The sequence below is a fragment of the Python bivittatus genome, unplaced genomic scaffold (genome assembly GCF_059951505.1).
Source record: "Python bivittatus isolate LINGU-HERP-01145 unplaced genomic scaffold, Pbiv_v1 ctg000310_np1212, whole genome shotgun sequence".
Classification (NCBI taxonomy): domain Eukaryota; kingdom Metazoa; phylum Chordata; class Lepidosauria; order Squamata; family Pythonidae; genus Python; species Python bivittatus.
The window spans coordinates 1,350,270-1,363,544 of NW_028277054.1; the positions used below are offsets into that span (position 1 = coordinate 1,350,270).

The 13,275-nt window shown below is 50.3% G+C and overlaps 1 protein-coding gene across 6 annotated transcripts; it reads right to left on the bottom strand.

The window, feature by feature from the left end:
* Positions 1-12: 12 nt before the first annotated feature.
* On the bottom strand, positions 13-13,226 carry ALKBH6 (alkB homolog 6, nucleotide demethylase). Of its 6 annotated transcripts, none has more exons than XM_088139736.1 (10): positions 13,180-13,196; positions 13,017-13,053; positions 12,702-12,841; positions 12,013-12,081; positions 11,569-11,629; positions 10,140-10,291; positions 9,919-10,035; positions 8,731-8,816; positions 8,362-8,464; positions 13-99 (listed from the first exon to the last, which is right to left on the bottom strand). In XM_088139736.1, the coding sequence occupies exons 1-10, from the start codon at positions 13,183-13,185 to the stop codon at positions 91-93; spliced, it is 780 nt and encodes a 259-aa protein (XP_087995862.1). In that variant the 5' UTR covers positions 13,186-13,196; the 3' UTR covers positions 13-90. The 6 variants fall into 6 exon arrangements, with proteins under 6 accessions (XP_087995862.1, XP_025026923.1, XP_025026929.1 ...); XM_025171155.2 differs by lacking the exon at positions 13-99 and adding an exon at positions 6,852-7,133 and having other exon boundaries at positions 13,180-13,198; XM_025171159.2 differs by lacking the exon at positions 13-99 and adding an exon at positions 6,854-7,119 and having other exon boundaries at positions 13,180-13,197.
* Positions 13,227-13,275: the final 49 nt, after the last annotated feature.

The following is a 13,275-nucleotide window of genomic DNA, read 5'->3' on the forward strand; positions in this document are numbered from 1 at the left end:
GCTGGAGGAAACCCGAAATGCCGCCGGTTCGCTCCCTCCGGCTTGGAGGATGCCAGAATCCCTTTGCCAGCCCTCTCTGGGGGATCCTGTTCAGGTTCCCTGAAAACAAAGCAAAGTGAGAGGCGAATGAGAAAAAACGAGCAGCTGCTGCTGAGAAAGACAAACACTGGAAAGGTGATCAAGGGAGCCCATCTCCAGAGCGAAGCAGGCTTTGTGGGCAGACTTTGACAATATATTGATTTTTGGCCAACACAGAAAGGCCAGAAAGGGCATTTTCCTGGAGCAATGAAGCAAGCACCAACTTTGCTAGAGCTTCGGCACATACTAAAGACATCTTTATTCACTTTACAATTAGAGATCCCACGATAGTGGTGTCAAATTATGATCGTTTCATGTGTTTTTATTGTACTTGATCTGTTTTATGGCATGCCGGTCTACTTTTAATTCTGTATGCACTTGAAGACGCATGGCGCTGAATAAATAAATAACACCAGTCACCACACTGGGCGTGCACAGGGTGCATTTATCTAACAAAACACACCGAGCACACGCGGAGGGTATTTATGTAACTGCAATTCATCTGGCTCCAGGGGAGACAGCCGCATCCAAAGAAAGGCTTGTTGGAACACTTTTTTCCTTCTGACTTTAAGCAACAAACTTCTTCTCTTTATAATTTATATTCGAGGTCTGTTCCCTGTATGTATACTTTTGTTTACATATGAAAAAAAATCCCCACATTTTTGCAAACCCGTTTTTTCCCGAGATCCCATCTCCCTCCCACTGCTGCTGCTGTCAAAATAAATAATAATAATAATAATGAGGATCTTGATAGGTGGATAAAAATGCCAAATCCAGTCTAAACATCTGGCTGACTGTGCGACCAACAATAATAATAACACCCTCAAACAACAACATCTGCCTATCCCAGGTCCTTGGGAAGGACTTGATGGGTAGATAAAAATGCCAAATCTGGTCTAAACATCTGGCTGACTGCAACCAACAGTAAAAATAATAATTGGAGAAACCTTAAATCTGGAGTAATAGACTGAATATTCTGGAGGGGGAAACATTCTCTAGCACACTGTGGAAAAATGTATCTGGATTTTGCAGCTTGTAAACCTTTGTTGTTCTGCCAGCCCCAAGCCCCGTTCCATAAAATGGAAGAGATTGCTGGCTCATGGAAGTTCCATACCCCTGAACATGTACTTGCAAAACATCTGGAAGGTATGTATGTATGTATGTATGTATGTATGTATGTATTCATTCATTCATTCATTCATTCATTCATTCATTCATTCATTCATTCAGTTTGTATAGCCGTCCATCTCATATACAGTATATGACCCTGGGCAGCCCAAACCAGTAAAAAATAAAGGGCAGTGGGTGGGTTGTTACATGAACCATCCATTTTATGAACCACTTTTCTGGGTGCAGAGGGCGCACCCAAATACACTCAGCACGTTGGGGCTTTGTGGGTTGCAGGACCGCAGCCTGCAAGTATCAAAGGTGGGAACAAAGTCAAGTCCAAGGATCAGGTCTCTCCCTGACCGCCGTTCTGTAGGACCTTTCTCCCAGGTAACAGATACTACTCCGAGTTGCCACCAGAGAAGAAACGAAACGCATGAGAGAAGCAGCTTTTTCCTTAGGAGGAAAGACGAAAGGGATGCGGTTGCAAGAAAGAGAATTTGGCAAGATTTCCAAGGGGCAGAAAAACAGCCCGGGACCCCAAAGCATCTCATTAAAGCCAGATGGGAAAGCCCTGGGGGTTGGGGGTATCCGGGGTGAAAGTCCAACCCATCATTGTTAGGGGGAGCTCCCCATAAATGCTTGCTCGTTTGGGAGGGTGAGAGGGGTATTTTTGGAAAGACAAAAGCAATGAAGGAAACATGAGAAAGCACGTTATAAAAGAAGGATGTTCTCTGGTCCCTTGGCAAAAGGAGCGGACCGAAGCCCCTTAGCGGCAGAGAAGGAGGCACTCTGCATCCTTAGGGAACGTCATTCATTTAGGGCCCTGAACGCCAATTCCTGGCCTGATTTTTTCCCCCCAAAGACCACAAGGCAGAGAGGGCTTTTTAAAAAGAAACGAATGGCTTGTTTAGCTCCAACACAAAAGATATCTTTGCTACGTCGCAAGAGGGCCCTGGTGCACATCTGGGTTTCTTAGGTGGATGGTGGTTATACTTATTTACTATACAGATCGTCCTTGTTTAGCAACCTTGTTTAGCGACCATTCGCAGTTACGACGGTGATGAAAAAGTAACTTTGCAACCAATCTTCGAATTTATGACCTTTGCAGGCCTGTAAAGCAGTGTTTCTCAATCTCAGGAACTTTTAAGATGCATGGACTTCAACTCCCAGAATTCCCCAGCCAGCCATGGCTGGCTGGGGAATTCTGGGAGTTGAAGTCCATGCATCTTAAAAGTTCCTGAGATTGAGAAACACTGCTGTAAAGGAAAGTTGAAGGAAGATCATAAGCACAGTCGCAGTTTCACTTAGCGACCGCTTCGCTTAACGACCGAGTTGCCGGTGCCAATTGTGGTTGATAAACAAGGTCTACCTGCACCCCCTTTTGTTAGGTAAGGTGAATCTGTCAAGCCCTGGTGCTCAGGTTCAGCCCTTTCTCAACAGTTCTTCACTCATTTCTCTATATTTGGAAAGTGGCTTCCTTTGGGGCACATCCTGGGGCCATCGGCGACCGGTCCAAGGTAAATCCTTCTTTCATAATGGCAGGCGTGCCTGTTGTGTCCTCCCGGCTCCCTGGGATGAGGCAGAGATGGGTCAACAATAAAGCGCAGCTCTCTGGGGCCAGTTGTGCCTGATGCTTGGAAGAATCCTGAAAAATCCTGAAAAATCCCTAATGGGAAGGCTGCTGGCCTTCCTCATCCCTCCAGAGGGGACTTTTCAACGACTCGCCCCTCTCCAAGGACCCCGTTACACCAGAGAACCTGTGTGTCCCAAAGCCTGCGGTCCAGCACGAACCACCACGATCTTAAACCGGAGAATAAAATCAGGGAGGGAGCCAGGACGGATGACCCGAACTGCAAAGAGGAGATTAGGAGGTCGCAGCGCAGGGGAACGAACCCGCCTCTGGTGCAAGAAATGCAGGACAGACCCCGGGTGCCTCCAGCAGCGTTTTCAAGGAGGAAATGTAAGGATTTAAGACAAGCCGGGGGGGGGGCAGTTGGAGACAAACCGAAACCGAGCAAGTCGGTGCTATCTGTGGCGTCCTTGGGGTTAGCTTGCAGAGGTTTCGTTACCCAACTAGGTCACTCCTTCAGCGCTAGCACGGGGGATTCTGGGAGCTGAAGTCCAGACCTCTTAAAATGGCTGAGGTTGAGAAGCCCTGCATCAGAGAGCGAATTTCAAAACTGCCCATTGCAAAAGTCACGAAACCATCGAGTTGGGAGGGTCCATCAAGGGCCTCCAGCCCCCCCCCCCCCCGTTTTGTGCAGGAAACTAATTTAAAGTATCCCTGACTGAGGACTGTCCAGGCTTTGCTTGAACATACCCAGGGAAAGGGAGCCCCCCCCGTCCCCGCCAGCTTATCCAACTGCTTTTATGGTTAGGAAGTTCTCCCTAAAGTTCCATTGGAATCTGCCTTTCTGTAACGTGACTCTATTATTCCATGTCTTGAGAGCCCCTGAGCATGCACAGAGCACCCCTTGCCTACCACTGAGGAACACGCTCATCTTCCCCCGTGGTATCGTATCAAGACACCAAAAGAACAAGGCGACACTGAATAACAGCGGGTGCTTACCCGTTTGTATTGCCTCCTTATTCCTGAACCCTGTCCCCAAAGGAAGGCGTTTGCCAATCGCAGCCCCTTCCGCTGACCCCCTCTAAAGCAAAGCCTAGCGCTTTCTGCCAGTGGTCTGTGGCTTCATTTGGCAGCCGCACCTTACGCAAATCGAGACCAACGTATTTTTTCGCCGCTCAGCCCCGCAGCCTTTTGAAACCTCGCTGCAAAGACAAAACACCCAGGTGTGAGGAAGGGTGTGGCGCGGGGGGCTCGCAACCTACCTGGGAGGCCAGGTTCCCCCGAGGCCCCGCCAACGCCTCGACTTCAGGCAGCCCTGCGATCCCCCCCGGAGAGGAACTCCGTGTCTACCTGCCGTCCAGGCGCCAGGATCCTCTGGCTGGCCTTCTGCATTTCTCCTGCCTGTCAATCATTAAACAGATGTGCTGCTACCCCAACGGTCACATCCCGGTGGCGGGTGGCAAACCAGGACCAGGGCAGAGAGGGCCATCCTCTTCCTCCTTGGCCAACGTGACGGAAAACAGATGAGCAATGCCAAGCCAAATGTTGACAAGGGCAACCTGAAAGGGCCCGCCCTGGGCTTCGCTGCTCCCTCCTCTCGAAGAGGAGAGCTGCTCTCGACGAGACGAGCGCCAAGAAGAAGCCGAGAGCGGGAGGGCTGGCAGGTAACTCGACTCTCTCGGGGCAGAAGGAAACGGCCCAACCCATTTCCAGCTCAGGGTCACAGATAAACCAGCTGCTTCCCTGGCAGGGCATCACGCCAGAGGCACAAGGCCACCTGCCTTTTGCAAGGCTACCCAGTGGGGCTGGGCGGGCAACTGCCCCACCCACGAAGGAGGCATTCAGTTTACAAAGAACTCCCACCGCTGACTTTGCTGCCTCTTTGCAATTCCTCAGAGAGCAACCAGATGCCCCAACCTTGCTTTGGGCTGCAAACCATCGTTTACGGCTTAGCACCAACGGTGAACCCGCCACTGGGTGATCCTTTCTGAACCACTGCCAAGCCTCTGCTAATCAAGATGCACTTTTTAAAATTTGTATATATATTTAAGGACCTAGCAGGGCATAATCTAGGGCAGTCTTTCTCAACCTGAGCAACTGGAAGGTGGGTGGACTTCAACTCCCAGAATTCCCCAGCCAGCAAACACCGCTGCTTTCCAGATGTGCTGGGAAGTAGCTTTCCGAATGCAGGTCTGACTAGGGCTGGGGGTGACCCTTTCTATTTTCATAAAAAAAAAAAAAAAATCAGGTTTTGAAGGGAACATGGTTGGGGACATGCCTGTCACTAGATTTCTTTATTTTGCAGGATGGGGGTCTTGCATGTTTTCTTTGTATAGAAGAGTGTTTCTCAACCTTGGCAACTTGAAGATGGGTGGACTTCAAGCTGCCAAGGTTGAAAAACACTGATCTAGGGCACAGCTCAGCTGCAGAAACACTCCCTGAGATATTAACCATGAACTATGCTTTATTTTTTCCCACCCAGAGAAGTCACAACAAGGACTACAATTTAAGGAAGTGCACCATAAACTTGATAAACTAGAACAGCAAAACACAGGAAGGGTTATCAAGACTAACCCAGCTGTATCTTACAGTCTGCCCCACAGGGTCCATCAACCTTTGCCCCAAACACTCTCCAGAGCTGTGCTCCAGAGTCCAAAAAGCAGATTAAATCATCACAATTACACCAAACCAAACAATGGAGCTGTTGATGGACTAAAATGTTTGCCTTTGCTGCATAAACCCAAATCCAGGGCAACAGAAATTTAACTTCCAGCTGGACAGCCATGTCAGGCAGGTGCAACACGCCAATAAAGTTTTTTCAACATCTTAAAAAAAGAAAACTTTATTCTAGATTTCTTCAAGGATCAGAAAGGAGCAACCCCATCATTTGGGGTTGCAAAGTTGACAGGGCCTATGGGGGAAAGGCAATGTTCTGGAGTGGTCTTCCAAACCTAGTATCCTCCAGGTGTCTTGGATTAAAAGTCCCATCAGCCTCAGCCACAAACTTTTGATTCAGAAGTATGGGAGGCCACATCGAACACACCTGGAGGTTCTCAACTGGGGAAGGAGGATCCTAGACCCCATGCCATTGTACAAGACATCAGGTCCTACCAAATATCCATGTTCCTAACAAATCCTCAAACATGATTTAACATTTGAAATATCCAATATGCACAGCCAGTCTCAAATTCACACACCTGACTTTGCCACCTAACCTGGCAGTTTTCGAAAAGGCTTAAATCCCACTTCCAACCTACTGTGTGTACTGACACTCATTTTGGGAGGTGTGGATCTGCTTTTCTCCCGATTCCCCCATTTTGGCTCATTTTGAAATCAGCACCCAGGAAAACTCGAACCAGAAGGGGAATTAGAATTTCCTCCATCCAGCCAGCCAAAGAGGAGAGCTTTTAACTCTGCCTGCAACGTGAAAGCGAGTCCATACGCCTTTTCTCAGAACGAAATCCCTGAGAGACAGCACTTGCTCAAACGCGTGTTCACAAGGCACCATCTCTATGAGGGGACTTACACTTCCTTTTTGGAACACTTTGTCCAAAAGCTGGATATCCAGTGGGCTATTTATTAAACAAAAGCTTCCCCCTGACTCATTTCAATTTGTACATGATGTCGAGAAGGTTCTGCAGAAGGTTGTATTTGCAGCACCAAGGAAGAGCAACGCGGGTCCCCAAACAGATTGGCTGTGGAATTACGATCTTTCTTTACTCAGTTGATATTCTACCTTTCTGCCCGGAAGATGGCTAGCCAAAACATTAAAGTGGCTAACCAACAAACTGGGTTTGACAAACCAAAATGACCTTCTCTGTGTTACTGAACCACAGCTCCCATTATCCTTCCCCGCTAGACCAGTGGAAGGATGGCTGATGGAAATATCACACAACTCTGCATCTCGCACGGCAACAGAGAAGTTGCCCTCAAGGGCTGTTTGAGAATCCCCCCCTTTTTTAAAAGTTTTAAGCAACCTGCTGGCCTTTCTGTCAATGTAAGTCTGCAGCAACACCGGATGCACCTCAACCCTGGAAAATGTTTGAACATCAGCCGGAGGACAAAACTTTGAAACAGTTTAATCCTCTACTTAATTAGAAGAAGCTGCATAAACGAAATACAATTATTGGAGTTTATTTGCATAGTTTATCCATGCTGAAAGAAACATCAGCATTTTTGGCACAAGCATTTCAAAGTCCTTTTCGAGCTGCACCGTGTTACACACACAATCCCGCTCAGAAGACACGCAACGCTGGTGATCCTGAGTGGGTGGCTGGCTCAGAGCTCTTCCTGCCCATCGCCTCCTGCGGGCAAGGAGGGTCCGGCTGCTCCAACAGAGGCAACAGTTCAAAAGGTGCAACCTGAAATTCCAGAACTACATGCAGTTATTACCAAATTCTAAGGTTTAAAGGGGTGGAAAGAAAAAAACGGAACGCATGACCACGGAATCAGCAGACTATCCGCACTGAAATTTAATTACGTGGAAGGGAAATGAATTCCAATGCAGTGTTTGTCCTGGCACCGGTCATCCTTTAAGGAATGTAGCCCTGCGTGGGCTTTCAAAGGCCACGCCTGACCTTCCCCACGAAACCCCTGGACTACAGTTCCACTACTTCTGGTTAAAGGTTCTCTACGAAACCTGTTTTTGCGTCCCTGTTTGTCCTCACGTTTCATGTTTCTAAGTAAAATTAAAAAACTGAAATAAGTGTCAGATGGTCTCCATGAACTCAAGTGCGGAGATCAGTTTTGCAGCGGCCTTGACAAAACCCCACCAAAGAAACGTGTTCTGCATCGGGGCTCTGTGTCTCTCAGCAATACAGGCCACCTTCTCTTATGTCCCACCCAACTGACCTTTTACTTGAACCCACAGATTCTGAGATTAATACCTCCTTGCAGAGGGACGTAGCAAATCTGAAATAGCTTTATGGGCTGGAACTAAAATGGAGAATCAGGAAAAAGAAATCAGGCTGCCGGCTACCGATCCGATGCCAGGGTGGCAAATACACGACACCAGGTTCAAATACTGGCAGCTCCAGTTCAATGCAGAAGCCCACTCTTGGCTGGGAAGAGAACTGGGCTTCTGACTTCCTAACAATGGCTGATCCTCACGCTCAGCCACGAGGCCATCTGCCCGGGCATTCTGCAGGTCACAGGAGATGATGTATACCAGGCATGTCTGCAGGGTATGATTAAAAAAAAGTAGTAGTCAAGAAGGCAGCCGTGATGGCGCAATCAAAGCTGTTTTTTATGTGCGCTGTAGAGCCATCTTGACTTTTTGCCTGCATACGGCAGACACAGAGACCTCCTCTCCCCCAGGTTTACTATTCTTCCCTCTCCCATCCTCCCACCTTCTTTGTCCCCTAAACCAGTGTTCCTCAAACTTGGCAACTTTAAGATGTGTGGACTTCAACTCCCAGAATTCCCCAGCCTGCAGGGCCACTGCTAAGAATTCTGGGAGTTGAAGTCCACTTGTCTTAAAGCAGTTTCAGTTGAGAAACACGGCTCTAAGGGTCCATACAGATTTGCCATCAACAATGGCTACTCTTCCCATCCTCCTTAGGGTTTGTCGTCTCCAACAGAAAAGTCAGTCAAGTTGGGCTTACCACTTCCAAGAACATCTGGAGACTTGTTTGCACACCTAGAGGCATTCCTTGCACATCAGAGACACCCCAAGGTTCAGCTCCTCCCTCTTGACATGCCAGCATTCTACACACAGGGAATACTCCATAAATACTCTATTTACGGAGAAGCTTTCGATCGCATGAGCCCCCCCAGTGCAAAACAGTCATTTCCTCCGGCCCAGAATGATAGAGGTTTTCAGCACTTTGGGGACGTGGCGGATGGTGAGAGACACCCGTGTCTCACGAGGCAACGTGTCCCCAAACACACAGCCACACACGCCCGCATTGGCCACTTTCTGTGTAACAGTGTCCTCCGTGACGGGGCGGATGCCGTGAAGGTAACGCACATACATGTCTTCCTGCAAGACCAGGAGGCTACGGGGCATCAGTAGTAAGGACAAGACGTGACGCTCCTCCTCCGTCTGGGGGGCAGGATTCTGCAGAGAACAAAGGCCCCGTGGTTGGAAAGGGACACTTTACAACACCAGATCCCCAACTAGATTCTTGCCTTAACGAGGGCACATCAAATGACTGCTAGCCAATTCCATGCACCCATTACTTGGACTCGCCAACTGAGGGTTTCACGATAATTGCTACTGAAACTGCCCCCGACAGGAAACCCCCCCCCATTTTCCTTCTCCCTCAGATCCAGACCATTTGCAGCCACAACAGAGCCATACCCAAAGACACCCACCTGTGCTGCTTTCCTCAACCCAGGTACCCTCCAGATGTGGGAACTTCAACTCCCAGAATTCTCAGCTGTTGCCACATTGAGTGGGGAATTCAAGGATCAAAAATCCACTGGTTGGGGAGGCTAGATCGGCGAGTGACGTGGATATCTTTTTTTTTTAAAACACTGCACATCTCTGGTGTGACATGGAAAATCCCGGAGTGGCCAAGGGCAACGACATGTCTCCAGAGCAATGGGGCAAGGGGCACGAATGCAGAGAGAGGTGGGGGCTGACTGCACGCAGAAGTCTTTCCCAATAACTGGGACTTCGGGGGATTAAATCCCAGCACACCTGGAGGGGAAGTGGGGGAGGCTGGCAGGGAGAATCTGCTTGTGTACAGTTCTGTTCACAGAAGATGCTTAACACGGTTAGTGAATTAATGCAAGGTATGGGACACAAAGACGCAGAAGGACTGGCTTCCCCCAGCAGGCTGAACTGCAAAAAGACTAGCCAGGATGAAAACCACCAAGATAAGCGTGTTGCACAGATGCAGCTCCTGGGGCTGAAACTGACCTAGTTAAGCATGTGAGAACAAGCCCTAAACGTGGCTAGGAAGCCATGAAAAACTGGCCACGGATGAGGACCCCCTTAAAGCTCTGAAAGAAGAGCAGAAATGCTTTTGACAGACTGTTTCCTTGGACTCTCCAACCACGCTTTTCCCAAACCCAGAGCTAAGCCGATTCCTACTCCGGTCACTCCATCCGCCACGTCTGTTTACAGCTTTGCCCAGCCAGCCCTGGGTGAAGCACCCTCTAGAGCAGGGGCTGATAAAGCTGGAGAACGGCCGTGATTTTGTGTCTGACCGTACCTCTTGGCTTCCGGACTGTGGTCCTCTGGTGACGGGATGGTAGAAGTCGAGGAGGGTGTGCGACCCTAAGTTGATGGTGGTGACGGTGGGGAAGTACAGCGGGCCATCCTCGTGGGGCTGCAAGCCAAAGCGGGCTGAGTCAGAGGAGAGCCAAAGGGTTAGGGCTCTCTATCCCCACACCGGGGTAAAAGGAAGAGGGGGAAGAACCCCCCAACGGTTACCATGATGCCCTCGCCAGGCTGGTACTCGTTCACCAGGACGTGATTTGCCAGCTTTCCTCCGAAGATGCCAAGGGAAGACACTTTATCCACATAGCCCTGGAGCCAGGGGGGCAGTTTCTCTGGGACCATCCCTTTCGGGTGGGGCAGCCCTCCTGCAAGCAGGTGACGAACAACACAAAGCAGAGCGTTACTCTTTGCGGAAGCACAACTGTGATCTTGCCAGAGATGCAGTGGACCAGACCAACTTTGCCCAAAATGGTGCCCTCCAAATGGGGGGGGGACGACTCTAGTTCCCAGAATGCCAAGCCAACAAGGCCCCAAACCATGGGAATTCTGGGAGTGGCAGTCCTAGCGCACTGGAGGACATCCAGTTAGGGAAGACTCTACTTAAAGACGAATGGATGGAATTATAGTGGAATGAATGCTTTACATGCCATGCTGCCCAGGGACAATCCTCTCCATTCCTCCCAGCTGGGCTGGGCTGGGCAGGACCCCCAACCGAAACTCTGGAAAACATCTGCTCCATCCCTTCTGCTTTGTTAATTGCACAATGCTTCCCTCTGGCAAGGCCCCAGAGAAGAGGCATGGAAAAGCAGAAGGCCCTGGATGCCAGCAAAGTGACTGAGGGCAAAGGCTTGGAAACTAGTTGAAGCCTGAGAAGGGATTGGGTATGGTGGGCCTTCCTGTGAGGAAGCAGCCCACCCTCGGGATCTGTCTCCATGGCACTTGTGCAATGTTTGACTTCCACAACATGAAAGCCAAGACTTCCCTCAGGGCTTCTCTTCTCTCAGCCTGTGCAGGACAGGCTTCCCTCGTGTGGCTCTCACGGTGAGGGGCTCTGAGGCCACCCTTACGTAAGAACTCCAGATACGTCCCACCTCCCAAAATCACATCGTACCCTGGACCCACACATTCCTACACTGAGCGAGGAGATCTCTAATGGGACCTAGTCCCATCAACAGCTCTGCTTGTAGGAACACCAGCAAGGAGGGTTTTAGCGTACACTGGGGTCTGCGTCCTGCTGTGGGAAGGGCTGGGACCTGAACTCAGGTATTGCTTCTGAGTAATCTCATTCTCCCTGTCCCCTTCCCACATCCAAGCAAGGCTCTCAGCTGGGACAACGGATGTTGCCAAAAAGTGGTTCCTTCCACCACCCCCTAACTTTTCCCTGTTTTCTTAGATGTCCTTAAAGGACCTCAGAGCATCTGACAGATGATTTCCCACTGAAACCAATTTGTGAGAAAGAGATCCACACAGACTGTGGAAGGAGAAGAGGCTTGGAACAGCTCATCAGTCAAGGTCTGATTAAAATCCACGATCCTGAACGGAATCCACTAGTATCCACTAACCATTTTGTGTCATCTATGCACAAAAGAACAGACGGTTTCATCTGCACACAGATCTGTCTATGCACAGGCAAACAATTTACCCCAGTTTTGCAGCCTCCTCCCAGACAGCTGAGTCCACTTTGGCTTCGGGGCACTATAAATCTGGAGATAAGAAAAAGAAAGAGGTCAATCTGTGGAGTGTAGGCCTGAGAAACAAACCAGCATATCCAGCTCCCCCCCCCCGCAATCAGATGAAGGGGCTCACTGTAGACCAGTGTTGTCCAAACTTGGCCACTTTAAGATGAGTGGACTTCAACTCCCAGAATTCCCCAGCCAGCCATGGCTGGCTGGGGAATTCTGGGAGTTGAAGTCCACTCATCTTAAAGTGGCCAAGTTTGGACAACACTGTGTTAGATTAATCAGTTATAAACTTTTAAACTAGATAAAGACATGCAACTATTCACTCATCTTAAAGTGGCCAAGTTTGGACAACACTGCTGTAGACGGTTCTTGCGCCACTAGAAGATTAGAACACACACACATACTTGTTGCAAAAGGCATTGCTCCTCTGCTTCACTGATGAAATCTGGAATGTAATAGGCCGCTGGTGGAGACTGTAAATAGAAAAGAGATGAAGCAAGTATAAAGCCTTGATCTCGGCCGTGGCCTGCTCTGTTGGGCCCAGCTCAGCCGTGGAGCTATCCAAACATGGACAGTTTTGCAAAATATCCAAACATTTTGCAGCACTTCCAAAATACCCCACCCTCCCTGTCCACCCACAATACAACAAGTACTGCTTTACATCCCTGGCGATGACATTGTGTGACGTCTGGTTTATTTTGCCTGTGGTCACGTGATTTAAGGTTACAGCCACGCCAGTCAGAGACAGTTTGGGTCAACTTTGCGGCGGGGGTCTAGGGCGGCAGCGTCCGGCTTCCCCCTCTCATTCAGCCCCAATTTCTGTCCATTAAGAGGGTGCGGGTGCAAGAGACGCCACAGACCTTCATTTCTCGGCCAGCTGGCCATTTCATACACTGTCTGAGCTGTTGATACAAAGCTAGCTTGCATCCCGCTCTTGATGTCTCAGCGCCAGGCAGGAACCCGAGCGATTCTGGTTAGCAAGCCGGGGGAAGCCAACCCCGGAAGAGCCCAGCGGGTGGGAAAGAGGGCGGCTCGTGCATTCACTGATCCTGCGCTCCTCCGACAGCAAAAGCCGCCCTTCCTGGGAGAGTACCTGGGCTACCCGAAAGGGCTCCACCGCCCACGCCTCGGACATCTCGGAGCAAGGGCCGGCCATCCCCAGCGCCCCGGCTTTCTTCTCGACTAGCAGAGGCTGCCGGGCGCGGCCGGGACAGGTGGGCCGCCGCTTCTTGCCTGGGAAAAGACAACGGGGCGTTCATGGCAGGCTAGCCCGCAGCTCCAGCTCTCTCTTCCCTGAATCTGGCAGGGAAAGGCCCTTTCGATCCGTTTGCAAGCCAGCCCGGACAGCCTGCAGAACCCTTGCCAAGAAACCCTTTGATTCCATAAAGCCAGGTGCCATAGGCAGCACCTGTTGAATTGCTGCCTGCCACGCAGCTCCAAGGGTCCTGTAAAAAACGGGCTGGGGTTAGGCTTGCAGGCCGGAGGGGAGGCCTGGCGAGACCCCCTTTTCCCCGCCGCCCCAGGAGCCTGAGCTCCCTCCGTCCCCCGCAGCGCTCCGTCCCAGCACTCGCCTCCATGCTCGCTCCAACCAACCCACTTCCGGGTGGCTCGTGGAGCGGCAGCCGCCTCGCCCAATCAAAACTAAGCTCTGCTGGGCCCACCTTTTG